This window comes from Bombus huntii, chromosome 7, assembly GCF_024542735.1.
Source record: "Bombus huntii isolate Logan2020A chromosome 7, iyBomHunt1.1, whole genome shotgun sequence".
Classification (NCBI taxonomy): Eukaryota; Metazoa; Arthropoda; class Insecta; order Hymenoptera; family Apidae; genus Bombus; species Bombus huntii.
In genome coordinates this window covers 2,454,299-2,472,191 of record NC_066244.1, presented here as the reverse complement: position 1 = coordinate 2,472,191, position 17,893 = coordinate 2,454,299, and the positions used below count along the sequence as shown (strand labels likewise).

At 48.9% G+C, this 17,893-nt stretch overlaps 1 protein-coding gene across 28 annotated transcripts in view; it reads right to left on the bottom strand.

Moving 5' to 3' along the window:
• The window catches only part of LOC126867574 (protein turtle-like), a 159,630-nt gene that overhangs the window by 31,988 nt on the left and 109,749 nt on the right, over positions 1-17,893 (bottom strand). For 24 of the 28 annotated variants that reach the window (XR_007690352.1, XR_007690351.1, XR_007690354.1 and 21 more), the window contains 4 exons: positions 13,897-14,024; positions 12,571-12,738; positions 12,034-12,332; positions 6,596-6,729 (listed from right to left, as the gene is read on the bottom strand). Coding sequence is in view for 24 of the 28 variants with exons in the window: in XM_050622211.1 (XP_050478168.1) it covers positions 6,596-6,729; positions 12,034-12,332; positions 12,571-12,719 (582 nt within the window). In the remaining 4 variants the exon portion in view is untranslated. The remainder of the gene's footprint in view (positions 1-6,595; positions 6,730-12,033; positions 12,333-12,570; positions 12,739-13,896; positions 14,025-17,893) is intronic. The other 4 variants (XM_050622199.1, XM_050622202.1, XM_050622205.1 and 1 more) reach the window with 1 other exon arrangement.

Here is a 17,893-nt window from a genome sequence, read left to right as displayed (position 1 = left end):
GTTTATGTAATGTAAAGCTGGCCACGCGGGGGTGGTTTATGTAATGTAAAGCTGGCCACGCGGAGGTGGTCTACGCTGTCCTATTTTTAAACCAACTACGGGTTAACCGGCTAACGTTCAATCGATAACGCGGGAGCAGCGTTTCTCAAACCGCCGCATCGACCACTGCAAACTTCCCAGAAGCTCCGTAGAGGACACGCGGCAAAAATTTATCTTTCACCTATGCTGATCGATTTTTACTCGAACGGCGGCGGCTATCGCGAGTTACACGCTTTCGTCGTTGGTCGTTAAACGGCAAAATTACGAACTCGTCGAGATTTGCTACACCGTGTCGATAGCGCTGCGAGCGACGAACATTTCCTCGCGAATTCGTCGGATTACGAAGAAAATTTAAATCGCACAGTGACGAACTATACGCGAGCCACTCTCCCAGGCGTTAGACTACTTTCGACAACTTTCCGACAAAGCCTTTACGGTATCGTCTTATCGCGGACTCATCGTTCTTTCATCGAATGAAAATTAATTCCACCTTAAACTCCCATAACAAGATTTTCACCTTATATCAGCCAAAAGACTCGTTCGGGCTTCGACCAAATTTACATTTCGTGTAAGCGGACCGTTCATACCAGAGCTAATTTGCATACTAACGAGCACACCCTTCTTTTCCCAGATCGGAAGTTGCGGTTTGAAAAGGCGTTCCGAAACGCGTTTCCTTGCCCGAAATTTTCTTCGTTAATTGCAAATTATCCGAGACTCGTGACGGCCGCATAGCGCTGCGGTATATTCGGAGCGTAAAATTGCTTCTTCACCGTACAAATTGTAATCGCGAGGCCAATACACCGCGGCTTTCTCTTGTTTCCTTTTCCGTTCTCTGGTAATATGGTTTTTAAATGCAACGGTGGGTCTCGCAGAATATCGCGTGGCCTCGCGAAATAAAACTGGCTCCTTCTGCCGCCACTCACGACGGGCATCTTCCAAGAAAACCTAATTACTAACTCGCGCTCGAAACAACGAGTCCTACTCGCCTAGAAATAGTCGGAGCCAGCAGTGGGATTTGAATTTTCTTCTTGTTTACGCTGCCGGGCAGATAATTAACCTGGCGGTATAGTGGAAGGGAGAGGGCGGGGGGGGGGGTGGATGTGACGAAGTCGGAGGTCCCGAGTTTTTATTTCGTCGCGAACAGGCAGGACCAGGAACGTTGTCGAGCGGGAGGAGAAAAATATTCGGTCGGACCTTGGTTGGGAAACCTGCCAGGTTGTGGGCAAGTTTCGCAAACTTCGGAGTGGGTGTTCCTCGAGAGACTGTCGGAGAAGCAAGGGCCAGGAGTCAGGTTTCCTGTGGGAGTGAATGTCTTCCCGAGTGGAAATGTCGGAGAAATTGAATTGCAAGGAGACTCTATTCCTCTTTTTCTTGCCGGGACGCATACACGTACACGTTCCCCTTACCCGCGTTACCCTGGTTTCCCGTTTTTCTTTTCAGACCTCCTTCCCTTCTTTTTCCCCTCCTTCCTTTCTTTGCCCATTCGCGTAGTTCACTCCTGCCTCCATTTGTTTCATTAGATTACGCTACACCCCACGTCGCTTCGAGTCGCGGCTGAAACGTCCACCCTCCTCTCTACCGTCCGTCAACTGGCCTGCACGTCTCTGGTCACCCTCCGATTCGCTCTCCGTCTCGTCTCTAGACCTCTGTTGGGAATAGAGAAGTGCCGCAAACAGCAAGAGAAAGCTCGCCTGGTTACCATCGCTCCGCTGCACCCGTCCCTTTAGCATTAACACGTTTCTTCGCAAGCGTTTATTTTTTAGCAACTGCCGTGACGCGCGCCAAAAGTCTCCCTTCTACTTTTCCGACAGTTCCTCCTCGAGTCTCACGTTTTTTCCATCGTTGGTGTACCGCGATTCTACATCCCGCCGTCGTGCGTTCGATGATATGTTATAATACAACATGTTAACGCGATTTCGTAGCTTGAAGGGCATCCGAAGCGAGCGTAAAGACTATTTCACGGCACTCGAGTATTTCGTTCGATTGACGTTTTACAAGAGCGCTCGAAATGAAAGCCAGATCTTCGACTTGACGCGTCCGAGAGGTCTTGGAAGATTATCTAGAAACAGTCTCGATGGGAGGCCGAGTGTCTGCCTGCTCGTTGCATTCTATTAGACGGAATGAGAATATCGTTTAGATAAACGCGATGCAATTGAACGGCACATTGCCACGGCTTCTCGTTATTTGGCATCGATCCAGGATATTCGATAATTGTTCCCGTGTCTGGACTTACGCTCGCCCACACCATCTTGCCTCACCAGACGCTTAGAAACAGGGGGAAAAAAGGGAAATGCACGTAGAGGAACACGGCGCTCTCGTATAAAAGCCTGATGCGGGTTTCCTCTTCTATCCGCTTACGCAGAACCCGGCAAAGCCGACAAAGTGCAAATAAAACGCGCTTCCATGTTCCGTCTCTGCTGGTACATGCATGGTTCGTGGTTGCAAACAAAGAAAGAATAAACCGGAATACTGAAACGAGCCGCATCAGGGCTGCATCCGAGTTTCGAAGCTCAAAATCATTTTTCCGTGGATACGATTCGCGGATGCCGTTCCAAACGATCGACTCTCCAATTATCTCGGTGTATCTCCTTTTTGTTTCGAAATAAGCATCCCTGTCAACGATAGGATCCAACATTCTGGCTCTGACAAAGTTCAATGCGCTTCCGTGCGCGTGTCGTTCGTTTTCCGCGGCGATTGGAAAAGCGCACGCATCGAATGACAAGAGACGAGGCTAGACGTATGAGTGGGGCGGAAAGTGTAGAGGAAGCGCGTGAAAAGCGATCGCTGAGGCCGCCGCACGGGCGGGAAAAAAGTCGGACGGGAAGAGAAATTAGTTGTCAGTCGCAGTGGCACTAGGTGAATCGAGGGGCAAGGCAGAAGCGGATACGGTAAAGTCCCCGCCACCCCGTCACCCTCCGCGTGATTTATGCACGCATAAAAAAGAAAACGGGCTGCTCCTCTTCCACCTCTTCCCACTGGGGTAGTAGAATCGCCTGGAAATGGAAATGGAAATAGCCATGGTGCATCGTTCCGACGCTCGACATCTCCAGCTCGCTTTCAAATCCGTTTTGCGGCAAAAAAATCCTCGCCAAGACTCGACTCTACCACCTTGATTCTCGTTTATTCTGACCTACACCTGCCTCGTAATTAAGTCAGCGACTTGACTGCGAATCGGCCAACTCCTCGGGACTCTTCGTCCGTCGTCTATCTTTCGTTCAAATCGAATATGACGTATTTATATCATCCTGCTCGTTAAATCGATGAACAAAGGGCGGATTGTCGCCGGCAAACGTCTCTATCGAGTAAAGGGTAGTTTATTAGGAGGGTCACGGAGGAAAACAGGCAGTTCGATGATAAGCAGAGAACGACGTCATTGTGACTAGGATCAACTTATATCGATTCAATCCCAGAGCGGAACTGCGACCACATGGCAAGTCCGTATGCGCTTAGTTGCCGATAGTCGATTGTCGGAAGAAAAGGCCGCCGCGGCGCGAAATAGCGCGACATAGCACGATACAGTGGGGCGCGACGCGCGGAAACGGATGCGATTGTCATTGCGGCAATCATCGTATTGTCACGCGGAATCGATCGTTCGATTAATTAATTGCACGACGATGGACACGCAGGTTTGTCGAGTCAATATTGAATTCACGATTAATGCGTTTCAGTCGACCAGTGGAGCCGGTAATCGTCCCGAAATCCGGTGTCACTCGGCGGTGAACGCGCGACTCACTCGCTTCGCGTTTTGTTTACCGACAAAAACTTTCCACCAGTCGATTACCGCGTCTCCGGGTAATCCAAGACCCAGCTTTTGTTTCGTCTAAACGTTGACGCGAGCGAACGCGATCACAGGGGAACAAAGTCTGTTGGGTTTTTAAGTCGAGAAATTATCCAGGTTCGTTTGTTTCCCGTATTTCATGGCCGTGGGAGAGGATTAAAGAGCAACGACACAAAGGGAGGCAACGCGACATACGTCCGCACGTGACTCTGGGATTAGTCCCGCGGAAACTACGGCATGCAGGGTGCGACTGGTTCGTAAAGACGAGATAATGCATCGCAGGCACAGCTACAATCTTTTAATGCTACACCGACGATACAAGGCCATTCGTCTTGTGGCATGTTAAATACGAGGTCATGCTCGCGTACGGGCCTCGGCCTGCCCGACAGAAATCGCCGGCTTTCCCGAGGGAACGGAGACTCTCCCTTCACTTTTCCCTCGCTTTTCACACCGATTAGAAAAAATCGACGTGTCCAATGAGCGCCAGCGAATCCCTGCGAGCCGATCGAGCGCGTTCCCCGTTCATGCAAAAGCACCAGATGTTAGAGAGACAGAGACGTGATTTTCTAATTTCCCGCCTCCGACAGGAAGTGAAAGCGCATTACCCCGTATTATTGTCTGCCGATTGACAAGCTCGACGGGGCTCGTAAAAGATTCGACGTCCTCGTAAAACATTCAACGTCATTTCAATGTTACATACCAGAGATCGCTGTTGCACAGTTTCCAAAAGCGTGATTCGAAGGACGTCGAGCGAACCAAACGGAAGGAAACGAGCAATGAATACGATGCAAGTTTCAAGCTCGTCAATCGAGGGGACCGTAATGCGGAAACGCTGTTTCGAGCTAGACTTTGATAGACAGTCAGAAACGTGACTCACAGATTGGACAGATTATCGTAGCAGTCCAAAGAGGAAGGCAAAAGATTCATAGATGGCTTATGATCGAGCCGTTGGACAGGTGGTAGGATCACAAGATATCGGGGATAGGGCGAACGCGAGACGAGGAACGAGACTTTCTCTTTCCCTCTCAAAACGGTGCAACGAACTCTCCATGATAAAAGGGGAGTCGCGCAACGGCGTGGCGCGGCGCCGCGGCGGCTCGGCCGCGAAAACGGGCGACGCTACGTCGATCGTTGTGATGACGCGCGACTTAATAAAAAATTAATTGGTCGCCGCTCGTCTGGTCGACGAGTCGGTGTTCACATTGGAAACTAGCGCCAACTATATCGATCGACGGCGGCAGATCGGGAGGGAAAACCGTCAATTTAGAATCCGCGATAATTAACCGACCACGATGCTGCGGATGAAACCAACTCGCTGTTCGACGGTGGTGACATGCAAACAAAGGAGACGCAAAGTGTCGCGCGTTCTTTTCAGGACCGCTACGCGACGCGATGCCGCGACGCCAAGCGAACGTCATGGTCGCGTTACGATGATTCGCGTGAGATGCGTGTGAATGAAAGAGAGACGGTTGTAGAGATTTGCGCGAATGATTCCAACTATAGTCGGCTACTGGGTCGTTGCCTGAGAGAACGTGTGATCGGATGACTGTGTTGTTGATCGACGTAGAAAACGTGCTCTGCCCTCTCCAGTCCGGATCAGATACATACGTATATACCAAGTAATACAGTATCGTGGCAACAAAATATACAATAACGATATATCGATAATACGTAACGTTAGTTTAAACTACACGAACGGAAAGCCAATGGCGTATTCCGCTCCAGCTGGGAACGAGAGGCGTGTCCCGTTCGCCGCCGATTCCAACCAAAACGAAAAAACGTAAGCACGTAAGCCAACATATCATCGAATAAACAATTCAAAGTATCGTCGACAATCATCGCAATATGCTTTAAGAAACGTAATGTGTGCTCACGGGGCCCCGCTTCCTGTTACCGATCCTGTCTCTGGTATCGCTGCATTTTTCACCGAGCTTTCCGCAATAAACTGCTGCGATGCCGCCCACGCGAACGCATAAAACCCCCAAAGTAACGGGTCGCTTTAACGATCGAATATCGCCTAGCATGGTCGTTTCGATCCTCTACCGACCTCCATAAATTGCTCGCGCGGATTTCAGAATCGAACGATGCGGGTCGCGCGCACCTGGATACCTTCGTTGCTTATCGCGTCCGAGGGAAAGCTGCGCTTTCCAAATGGTACACAAAACGGTATCGTAGCGAACGGTATTGGCTCGTGCCGCGTCTACGATACGATACGACCGTGTTTATTTCCGCTGCGCACCGATACCAACGTGTCGCACTCGTCCATTTGGATTTGTGGGCACAAAAACAAACGCGAAAAACCCGCGAATCGGTTTCCAACGTGAAAAAGAATCGGAAGGTACGTTGCTTGGTACCCAGTTCAGGTGTCGAAAAAATTGAAACGGTTCGCGGAGAGGTGATCATGAAGAGATATACAACGATATACGGAACGGCCGGTGACCGCATCTGTCGCTTGCAAAGAAAGCGATAAAAAAAGATTCGGTCGCGTAGCTTGCTCGAGAGCGCTATTCATCCGTGCATCCGTGTATCATGCTCCAATTCCTAATTACACAACGTTCGACCAGCGAATTAAGAAGAAATCCGTGATTCGGTGATCCAATCGAGTCGCGACGATTTTATCGAATTTTCAGCCCGGTACGCGATCAGAAAGTTTGTCGAAAGACGGCGCAGTGATACGATCGCCGATACCAGAACGCAGGTTGCTGGTAAGGTGTCGAGCGGGGCCCACGTACTTAACTCACGGATATAGAGAGCAGAGGTTGTCGTCCGATATCGTACCGTATCGCCTACCTTCTTCTCCCATTGGAGAACGTAGGGCACTGGGTGCTCACCGGGGAACTCTACGTGACAGTTGAAGACAACGCTCTCCCCCAGGATTGCCGTAATGTGCACCGCGTCCTGGTGGCAGAGACCTGAAACACAACATTTCAAACATCTTTACTCGCCGCTCCCTCGAATCGCCGCCAACTTTCTCCACAAAGAAACTCGTCCGAGCGCCGTCGCGTACTCGTCACATTCCGCCGTGGTATTTCTGCGAAAACTTGCCAACTCCGTCGCGTCTCTACGACGACCGATAGATGTTTCGCAAGTCTGCCGGCTGACTTTCTCGCCCCCTTAACTTTTCCGCCGAGTTACAGGTCGCGCAGTCGACCAACTTCGTGATTTACCGAGGCAACTTCCGCGTTCGTATTTTCGCGACCCTTCCTTCCTTTTAAGTCTCCTTGCTATTATGCGAGCAAAAGCGTAACCATACGTTCCAAAGAAACAATTGAACGAACGAGCAAACGCGTCGCGGTTTCCGCTTGGCAGAAATGGATTCTCGCAACGACGACGTCACGCGAGAGTCAGCTAACTTTAAGGACTCTTCGGAAATTTGCGTGAAAGAGTTCAGAGATGGTTACGAAAAATTGGTATCGAACAGTCACGACAGTGACACAGTTCCATTTGAACAACGGATCCGACTTTACTACAAATTCTGTTTGAATCATACCGCGTACGAATGCGATCCGTATGTCGCATTTGCAGATATGCGTGACAAGGCTCTCTGCAATATTTTTTCCGCGGTTACTAAGTAAACGAACGCTCGAGAAGTTTCGTGTAGTAGTGCTGTGCGATCCACGTACGAATCACTGTAATTATTCCTCTCGTACCTCGTTAACGAAGCGTCTAAGAATCCTACATCAGCCAAACGTTGATACATTTTTACTGAAATCTGCTGATATTCCAATCGGGAAGAACAAAGACAGATGCTACCAGCACCCTTCTCCCTCTTTCCTCCTGGAACCTATAACCCTTCCGTTCTCTCTCGTTTTTCCTTCGAAATACACAAATTTCTAGCGCTCTGAGAAATATAAGCGACTTGGCGTACGTCTCTCGGACCGTAAAAAAAATCGAGCTTGGAGTTTACTCGAAGCTCGAAAGAGTGCTGACCGCGATAAGCAGAAACGGCGATGCCATTAGCATAGCTAATAACGGCTTGTCAAAGTTATTGATATCGTACGAAACAAGCGAAACGTTCACCTCGTATCTGGCTCGGGACAATCCTCTTATATCAAGTGCCGTACTCATTGCGCATAATAATACGAACCGAGGAACGCCCAACAAACATTTGTGTCCCATTACTGTGATTACCAAGTTCCAGCTGGGAGTGGCCCGCTCTCCGAAGCAACTGTTTTTATTGTCGGCAATCGTTCAATTTTCCACCGTACACATACGTAGTACACCTTTTTTGCAAAAACAGTTTGACTTGTCCCGCGGCGGAGACGCGATGCTAACGCCTTTCCGCGGCTCACGACGAAACGGAAACGAAGCTGTATCGATCGAAACGGAATAAAATCTAAATCTTTATGCGGGGAAATAGGATGGAGAAAGACAAAGAAGGTAAAACGAAGACCGTGTTAGACTAGGGTGTAGCCGCTTTTTGCCCGATCCTTTTTTCACCGGCAAGCCACCGTTCATCCGGGGAAAAAGCGGAAAAATCCGAAGAACCGCGTACGTGGCGTAGATAACAGCGCCGAGGGCGTTCGAAGCGGGAGTCCGCCCAAAAAACTAAATGAGAATTTCCGAAGAGAGGCCGCAGCAGTGTGAAAGCGATGTGAAAATTGTCTTCGTTCGCGGAACAATGGCTTACGAGTCTGTGGAACCTCTCTTGGACGCGTGCGTCTTCGTGTCGGGGGATGAGAAATTACTACGAGGAAGAAAGGACTCGCCGAGCAGGACCGGTCTGATCCTTCCCGATTTCCCAGCCATGGTAAACCGCGTATTACTCCATCTTTTTCCGTAAACGGTTAAAGATCTGTCCACCTACAGTATTCTCTCTTTATCCTTATAGAATGTTTGACCAACGATAGGAAGTAAAAGTTGGAAAAGGGAACGCGAGGAAAAACGGCGGATAAACGGAGCAAACAAAGCGCAAAAAGAGAACAGAGTCGAAGATTAGTTTCCAAAGCGGTGGATGGAGCGCCCTCGTCTTCGACGCCGTCGAGTGCGCGACTTTGATCGCCACTCGAGCTTTCTTTCCATCCTCGTTCTGTCTATTGTCCAGATTACTGGCACGTTGGCGTTGTTCGTGGATACATCACAGACGCGTTACAGCGGTATACATACGCGTAGGTACGTATAGACCACGGGAGAACATCGTTTCTTTGACAAAGTCCCTTCGTCTTCGTGTTCTTTCTCTCACGCGCTGTCTGTTTGTCCGTCCGCTTGTACTGTTCTACTGCTTGCCCTACAAAGGACCCCACACGCTCGGTCGTTCTACGAGTGAAAACGTCGATCGTTGATGAACCGCGAGAAAGAGAGAAGTCTGAAGCGAAAATGTTCGTGGCAACCTCGGCCAAATGGCATCGCCTATTTTTATGATCCTTTTTTTCTCCTACTTTCGACAGCGTTTCACGGTTTGCTAGCTTTAGGTCCATCGAATACCACGGATCCACTCCTTCCATGCTCTTGGATGACACACGATTGAATACGCAAAGGCACGCGTAACGAGATACGGTACTGGTTTTATCGCTCTACGGCAACTCCAAGGAGAAATCGAAGATGCGAGGAAGTTTGTAAGGAGCTTCTCATCTTCGTCTTCAAATTTTCAGTTAGCGACGAACCGTGAAATTAAGGAAGCACTCGATCGGCGTATCGTGTGCAAGGTGCAAATGGTTAAGCTTAAGCTCCATTCACACACGAGAACGCGACAGCCTTCGCGGCCGGGATGGCACGGACGAAACAATTAACCAAGGGCTAACGAGCATTCTCCCGTCTCTGCCAACTTTCGCTTCGAGTATAGGATTTAATTATTTAGCGTAATTGGATGCCCCTTGGTTAAATATATATTCAGTAACTGAGTGAACGACCTCGGGTTCGAGCTCCGTGTGGTTTATCGGCCGGCAAGTCGACGCGAGATCGTCGAGCGGAGCGGAGTGGCCGAAGAGCGCTACGAAAATGCGTTCGACTCGGTGCTATGTCGCAAACACCAGACAAGTTTTTTCACTCGGCTCGACCGATCGACCAGTTCGCGTAGCTTCGCTACGTGTCGTTTGCCGTGTGGAACGGGCTTTAGCAAAGGGCAACGTACCCTCGAAGAAGGGACAACGTCATTTACAACTCGTTTCATCGCTTGCCATCTGGGCTGCTTTGAAGACAGCTACGAGGAAGAAACCGTAATCGTTGGCCGTCAACATGCGCGGATGCCTCAAGTACGCGTAATTTATGGCTACTATGTGCCGTTCCTCGAACTCCATCAGTTTCAGTAATCTTGGAGAGCAACTTAATCGTACCCGAATGCGCCCGCGGATGATACTTACTCCACTTTGTTCGAAATCAACGACGATGATCCGGAAGAAATAATCGGAAGATGCTAGGCAAGGGCGGTGACTGGCACCACGAACTCCCTTTGATCGCGGGAACCTATCGGCGGAACTAAGCTCGTTTGCGTACGTAGGGAGTCTTCTTAAACGGCGAGGATGGCCTTTTCAAGCAAATTACATGCCCCAGTGAGCCCATTCGTCCGGCGGAATCAATTTAAAAACTGGCTGGGAGCGGCGGAGAAGTTGAAGGGGCACTTTGCGAGCGGCTAAGTTGCGAGACGAAGGTCGAAATGTCCGGCGGAAAATAATTGGGGAATAAATAAATGACGGACATTAACTCGGAAAGTTGCTAGGCGAAACGAAAACGATGGCCGTCCCCGAAGCCGTGCAAGTGGCGATCACAATGGCCGTCTTTGTTCGTCCTCGACTTACCCAACTTTCTGTATTAAACAACTTTTCCGCTAATTTTCCTCACGATTCCCTTTTCCCCGTCTCTCCCTGATGCCGTTCTTTCTTTTCATGTTGCTCATTCGCTGCCAATTTTCGCGATAGTTTTCCTTCTCGTACGAACGAGAATCTTGCTAAACCTCGGTTCTGTAGCGACGTAGAGATATCGGCCCCCTCCGGAGAAAAAACGCTTTTTCGATTCATCGAGAAGAGGCAGTAATAAAGAGAGCTTTAATCGCATCGATTCACGATGTTTTTCAGTTCCGTATACGCGTCATTAGCAGGATACATCGTGCTCGCGTTGAACAAGCTTTCCAGAAGGAGAGACGGAGTTTTAATGAAATTGTTTTCGCCGATGAAACTAACGAGCGTGGAAAGCAAATTAAAAAAAGGGAAAACATCCTTTGGAACGAGCAGGCATTGACGTCACTTTATTCATCCCGTTGTGGTAAATCAGTTAAATACGCCGCGGCTTTTCATGCTTCCACGTAACAGTCGTAAATAAACGCGGTTACGCGAAAAATAGGCTTTCGCTCAATCGTTTTCTCTCGTTCCGCACGTTTCGTGGAATGCTCTTTCCAATCGTTAAGCAACATCGTCGCGAATTTTTGTCACATTTGTCCGATCGATCTACGAACCGTTCGTTCGCGTTAACAAAAGGATTTTTCGTAAAATATTTAGTCGCCGCGAATGATTATTCCATCAGCAAGGAAAAACGATTGCTCTCTCCTCGTGACGTTCGAGAACATTTATTTCATCCGCGAAGACAGCTTCTTTGAAATTGCAATGGTCGCGATGTACGTCGCTCGCGGTGACAAACAACCCTGGGTTTGACGGGAAAATATAGAACGACGACATGACAGTTCGGAGAAACGTCGAAGACAATTGCACCAGTAGAAAGAATAAAAAGAGAGAAAAAGATCGGCTCTTCGGCAAAAACAGCCGAATATAACGTTCGTGTCTACGAACAATCCGAGAAATCAATCGGTTCGGCGTTCGACAGAATCTCTAGACTCGATAGCGAAACGCATGAGCGAACAACCGAATGCACGCGTAATTGTACGCTATGGCGCAGATATGTATTACCAATTACGAGAGGTATCTCGACGGAAACTCTCTGCTCGATCTCAATCGACGTCATTACGGGTCTGGCCCATGCGCATCCAACCACGCCACGCTGAATTCAAGATCGATCGGTCGATCGTACTTGAGAGTCGATGGAAAGCTATTACCGTGACCCTGTAGGCTTGTTCTGATTACCGAGCTTCGCTAATTAATGTACAACTCGAGAAACCGGTAAACGGTAATGAAACAAACGCGTCCTCGACAGTTCGAGCGACAACCACGAACGATTGTGCCGTCTCCGATCCCCTCGCGCGACGATTTATCCGACAATCGCGATTTTCTCTTCACAAAAAAAAAAAAAAAAGTAAGAGAGGAAAGAAATGAAATCTTCACGAAACGTACCTGGCGTGACGAAAAGCACGATACCGAGGAGCAGGGTCCTCGTTGCCACATCCGCGATCCATCGGATATCCCTGCGACACCATCGAAACCGATGCCTTTTCCCATTGACTCCTTCCTCCTTTTCAGCTGTGTTGATAGGTCTTGCAACGGAGAGCCGTAGCTTTCCGATTACGCCCGATCCGCCGTTCGAGCACCTCGAACCTTTCTCTTGTTCATTCCCCTCGTTCGCCTGTCGTCTGCACGGCCGGGAACCCGTACACGTGGGTTGACCGGAAGCGAGAGCCGCTTGCAAGTCAACTCTACCGGAAAAACGAATTTATCCCGCGTTAGAACGATTTCGCTGCTCGCTATATGTTCTCGAGATCGATTCGAGCGAACTCGACCGCTCCAGAACGGAATTAGAAATTCTTCCGGTCGAATGTTCCTTTACGAATGATCTGATACTTCGCCCTGCCTGGTTATCGCTTTTGCGCGTTAGAAGTATCGCAGAAAAATAAATAGAAAATTAGGCTGGCAATGAAAATTGGCAGGCTTTACCTTTCTTCCTGGTCACGGGTGCTCCCCTCGGATGCTTGGGAGCCATCGTGTCTTAAGGAACGAGGTCTTTGGGGACAAGCGCTTCCTGAAAACCGGGACTCGAGCCTTCGCCGGAGGTCCGTGGCTTGTAGCCCTCCTCCGCCCCCCATACCCCCGCTCCCATAGTATCTGTAAATTATAAACGAACGTGTAAGCAAGGTTAGGTAGCGTGAGATTCGACAGGAGAGCTACCGTAAATAATTAAGGAAATAGGCCAATGCATCGAGCGCAATGAGAAATTATTCAGCTTTACGCGCCTTTTTCCGGAATCTACTCGCGTTACGACCTCTCCGAGTATCTCGGCGTTGCTTCTGTTGCTGTGCTCTACGCTCCGTACAAACGCGTGATTTCACCGATGCGCGAGTTAATAGGTCGCTGAAAGCGCTGTTTTATCGAGCCGAGTATCTACAATGCTTATGCGGCGTGCTTAAAATTTCCCGCAACCTTATCCTCTGGAGACATCGTAGCGATAGGAGATCGAATCGGACTGTACGCACAAGCACCGATAATTAATGATAGCAAGAAGTAAAACGATATCACGGCGTTTGCGTTTCAATTAAATCCAACGATAAATTATGCCGACGATCTAATCGCGTATTCGAATATAATTATACGTTTGCCACATCTGGTAATCAATGCGGCCAATAAATAGCAAAGGGCGTTTCTCTTGTTATCGAATCGCGATATTTTCAATTTGCACCGAACGAGCTACTTAATTCCGGAACGCGTAACACGAACCGCGATAACCGCATGTCTCGGTCAGCTTTTTTTTTTACCACATTTATCGAGCGATGTAGTCACGAAAACGGCATAATGCCGTGAAATAATGCCTTAATCGATTCGCCAGTCGTTTGATCCACGATTCCTATCGCGCAACTCGATTATTCTGCCGAGAACCAACTCGAGCCAGCCGATAAGGGTTCGATTACTCGACTCAACCGCGACGTGATTTCTTTCTTCACGTCGATTCTTTCGTTCGTTCGCGTTTGCTCGTGATCGTGATGATCGGCCTCCGCGCTGTTTAACCTCCACGAGGAAACGAGGCGTGCTGCGCCTCAGAGTCAAAGCAAATTCGTTGCCGCGTACCAAACCAGAGATATCGGACGTTCGACGAGGTTTTCGATGCGATCCGGCCGTTCGCATCACGATTTTCACGATCATTTGTTTCCTATCGCGAACAGAGAAACGGGACTAATTCTAAAAGCAATGTAATCCAACTATTCCACGGCTACGACCGATCGTTGTTCGACCGATATTTGAAAAGAATCGATGAAGCGAGGCACTTACCCCTGCCGTTCCGCCACCACTACCGCTGCCCGGATTGACCGCTCCCGGCGCCAATTTTCACCAACCTCGCCACTTCTTCAGCCGCCGCGACAGCCACCTTAGCCCCCACAGCGTGCCGCTATCATCACCTGTAAACCACCGGCTCGTTAACACTCGGCTAAAGTACACGCGTCACGTATTCGAAAAGGGTGTCTGTCGCTCATGTTCGTTTCCTCGGCTTACGCATACGTCGTTACTATCGTGTACGAACATATTCTTCCGAAGGCTAGTTGGAATTCCGAGCAGAATCGAATCGATTAGCGAAATACGTGCTTGTATGTGAAGACCGATCTGATCGATTTATGCTCGCTTCCTGGGAGAGAATCGATCCGGGGCTTTGAACAGAAACTTTGGACAGAGGGATAATAATTATGTCGCTTTGAGCAGCCGCGTGGACTGCGATGATCAAACGACCAGCATCGTGTTTCGGCAAACGACAAATATTTTCCCAAGAGGTCGATCATTTGATAGTAATCGCGTTCGGTGCTTAATTGCGATTTCTTGGTCTGGACGATCTTAGGAATCACGATCTACTCGTGATTAAGAGTGATCGGATACGATTCGGAAGAGAAATTAGAACGTGCTCGGATTAATAATCGGATTCTCGGGATATCGCCGTATTCGTATGGCTGGTTCCGTGATTTCACCGCGAAACGGTCTTGTTGCTCGAGATTCCGGAGCTACCGGGTCGCAATAAAAACCGATTCTCGGATTCGGAGAGATCAGCCTTTTGTACGCGCGTCATTCGCGTGCGTTCGTAAAAGAGAGTACGGCTCGCCACCGTTTACGATTATTGGCCTTTAACGCCGATATTATTCCACATTGAGTCTTGCGTTTTACTGCCGCAAGGTGAACTACATTTGACGTACGACGATCTGTTCACGACGCTTCCGTGGCGATCGGCAATGAAGCGCGCCATAACGTGAATTCAGTATGTTACGCGAAAGAGCCGACTGGTTGGAAAACCGTCAGCACCTTCGACCAGGATTACACGCTGCTAATGGAAGACGCACGGGGAGTAAAGGGACGCGTAGGGTGAAACGAGGCAGGGGGAAGAGAGTAGAAGAAGAGAAGGAGGAGGGTTAGTCGAACAATGGTACATGTCGTCCGTGCAATTCCCTCCTACCGAACGACCCACGACACCACCTGTCATAACTCGTCTTCGTGTTCCACGGTTATTAGCGCTGAGCCGGTGGGATTGACCAATATCTGCTACCCCTGTAATCCCTTGTTCCTTTCCATTCCCGACCTATCGCCGACGCACGCACCCGGATGAACCGAACGGGGAGAATGGTAACCACGACCAAATGAAATCTCCCGGATTTATCGAACATGCTATTTTTGCCGCGATTTTTTCCGGATTGTTACGTCGCGTAACACTCTACCTAGCCCAGGCCACACACCGCGGGCAAGATGGCAACCAGATGTCTTCGGATACTCACTGCGTACCCTCAATAGTCTCAAGTATCTTCCATAAATCTCAGGAATTTCCTAATCGAGGTCCTTCAAACCAAACAAACGTCTGTTTCCGAAGCATTTCTAAAGACCTTTGTCTACTACGGCTTGACAAGGGAAAGTTAGTTTTTCTCACGTATGATGCAACTTTCCTCCCACTAACCACTTTCTCTCGAGGGCGGTTAAGACCCTTCGTTTAACCAATTAACAACGAAGATTACTTCCCTCACTCTCTTAGCCAAAATCGTCACCAATAAATCCGATGGTCCCGTGCGCTAGACACACCCATCCTTAGCTTTCCTCCGCCACAGCATCGTCTCCGAACATCACTGATTTTACATTCTTCGAACAGTCAACATCCTTCGACCGGGTTTACACCCGAAGATCAGTCAGTCTCAATCAATCATCTCGTCAAGCAGTCAACAATTCGAATACAGTGAGTCGATAAATCCATCAGTATACGCGATAATCCGTCTAGAGACTCAGGTCGCACTCATTCGTAGTCATCTCATAGCAAATATTCATTTTGTGTTACACCGAAGTTGTTGGTTTGTGAAAATATATAATAACTTGTTAGCAGCAGCGTTATCTTTCATTTAACTACCCTTATTATCCCAAAAGAAATAAGGGATCGAACGATTCGCGGCGTCGATTAGCAAATCGTAACGGGAATTTACGACTCCCGTTGGCGCGCTTCTTCGAGATCGTGTCTCCCCGCGAACGTGCGAAAACACGGATTTCCGCGATATCTTTCATGCCTGGACGTCTTTAACCTTCCCTTGTATAACAAAGACTTTGCCACGATGGATAGGAAATCTTTCCTTTCTCCGAATTAAGTTTCTAGCGATCTACGCGATGCGCGAATCACTCCCTTCGCTTCGAGTATTTTTGCGTGACACTCGACTACGCCCGATCTACCTATTCGTCGTCTAATTGGCTCTTGTTGCTGATTCCTATGCAACACGACGTAATTTTTCGATTTTGACCACGTTCGGTGAGGTAATTACGATGAATTACCGATGGAACCGACAGCCGACCATATCCCAAAGAGAAGACGACATGCGGCTATGGAAGGATTATTTCACCAGCAAATTTCTCGACGATCTTTTTTCCGTTTATTAGTGACAACGGCGGCAATCAAGTGCGCGCTATTTATTGCGAACAATTGCCGACGTTCGAGTTTCCCTTGACGGCGGAATCGCTTTACGAGCTTTCCAATCAATTACGGAGGAAAGTAAGTTTATTACTTGTCCGCTTCGCCGAAATTGCCGAAAGTTCGTGGTCAATTTCACCTCTGTGATCCGACAGTTTCTGGCCCTCCGAGCTCGTACCGCGATAAACTTTATCCACTGGCCGTCTGATACACGAGAAAATTAATTAGCGTGTCGGTACAAGCGTCGAGCCCGATGCAAATCTCGAGTTGCTACAGGGAGGAGTCCACCGCAATTTCGGAGCAACCGAAGCAAGACAATTCGAATTAGGCATCACGGACGATGAATGTATCTTCTATTCCGTTCGCATTCTTGTTATTATTAACGCGAGGATTCGAGAGCGAGGTAAACCGTTCCGTCAGTTACGCGGCAAAGAGAGAAACTAATATGCAAATATTTTCAACGCACCGAAACATCGAATCGAAGTAAAAAAAAAGGTCAAATCGGTAAGCGTTCACGGGTAATTTGACAATGCGGCAACAAACGCGGTTACCCGATTCGATTGCAACTGGCAGCTACAGCTGATTCGATCAATTGTGAAAATTCGGCTGTGCTTTTTGTATTCTCGTATCACGTAACTAGTGGCGATTGCTATTCAAAATAGAAATTGCAGGGCCACCGGTGTATAAAGTTGTCTCCGTCATATCGATCCAATTACGGTCGCTCGTTCGCGTTCGCTTGGCTTCCACATAAAATTTCCGCCGCGTCGAAATTCCCCGGCGATACGACTCACGCCCTTTCCCCTTCTTAATCTGCCCGTCTCGATTCTATCGCGTACTCTACCAAACGAACCCTATCGCTGTTTAGCTTCGCCTTCCAAAAATTGAAATATTCGCGGAGACTTTATCGATCGTAACTTTCGACTAGGCGCACTCATCTCGTGCCAACCATTTTACTTCGGCCGAAATAATTTTTCATAAGAAGATCGAGTAAACGCATTTAGCAGCTTTCGAACGTGTAGATTCGAGCAGAGTAGACTGATCATTCGCAGTCGACGCTGTTTGAAAGGCGTAGCAACGATGAAAGATGGTTGCACGGTTCCTCGACGCTGTCGCGTTACTTTCAAAATATCACGTCCGCGTGTCACTTAACCGTGTCATTTGGCATCCGGTCTTGCCCGTGCAGCTTCCTGCGCGCATTGTCAGCGCGGATCTCGTCGCAAATGCATGTTCGCGTCAACGCTGACCCCGAAGCCCTTTCAGCGACGTACACAAGAGCACCGCGCGTCTATTCGTCACGAAATCCGTTCGCGTGTCCTTGCGGCACGATGATGAACACGTTAATTATTACCG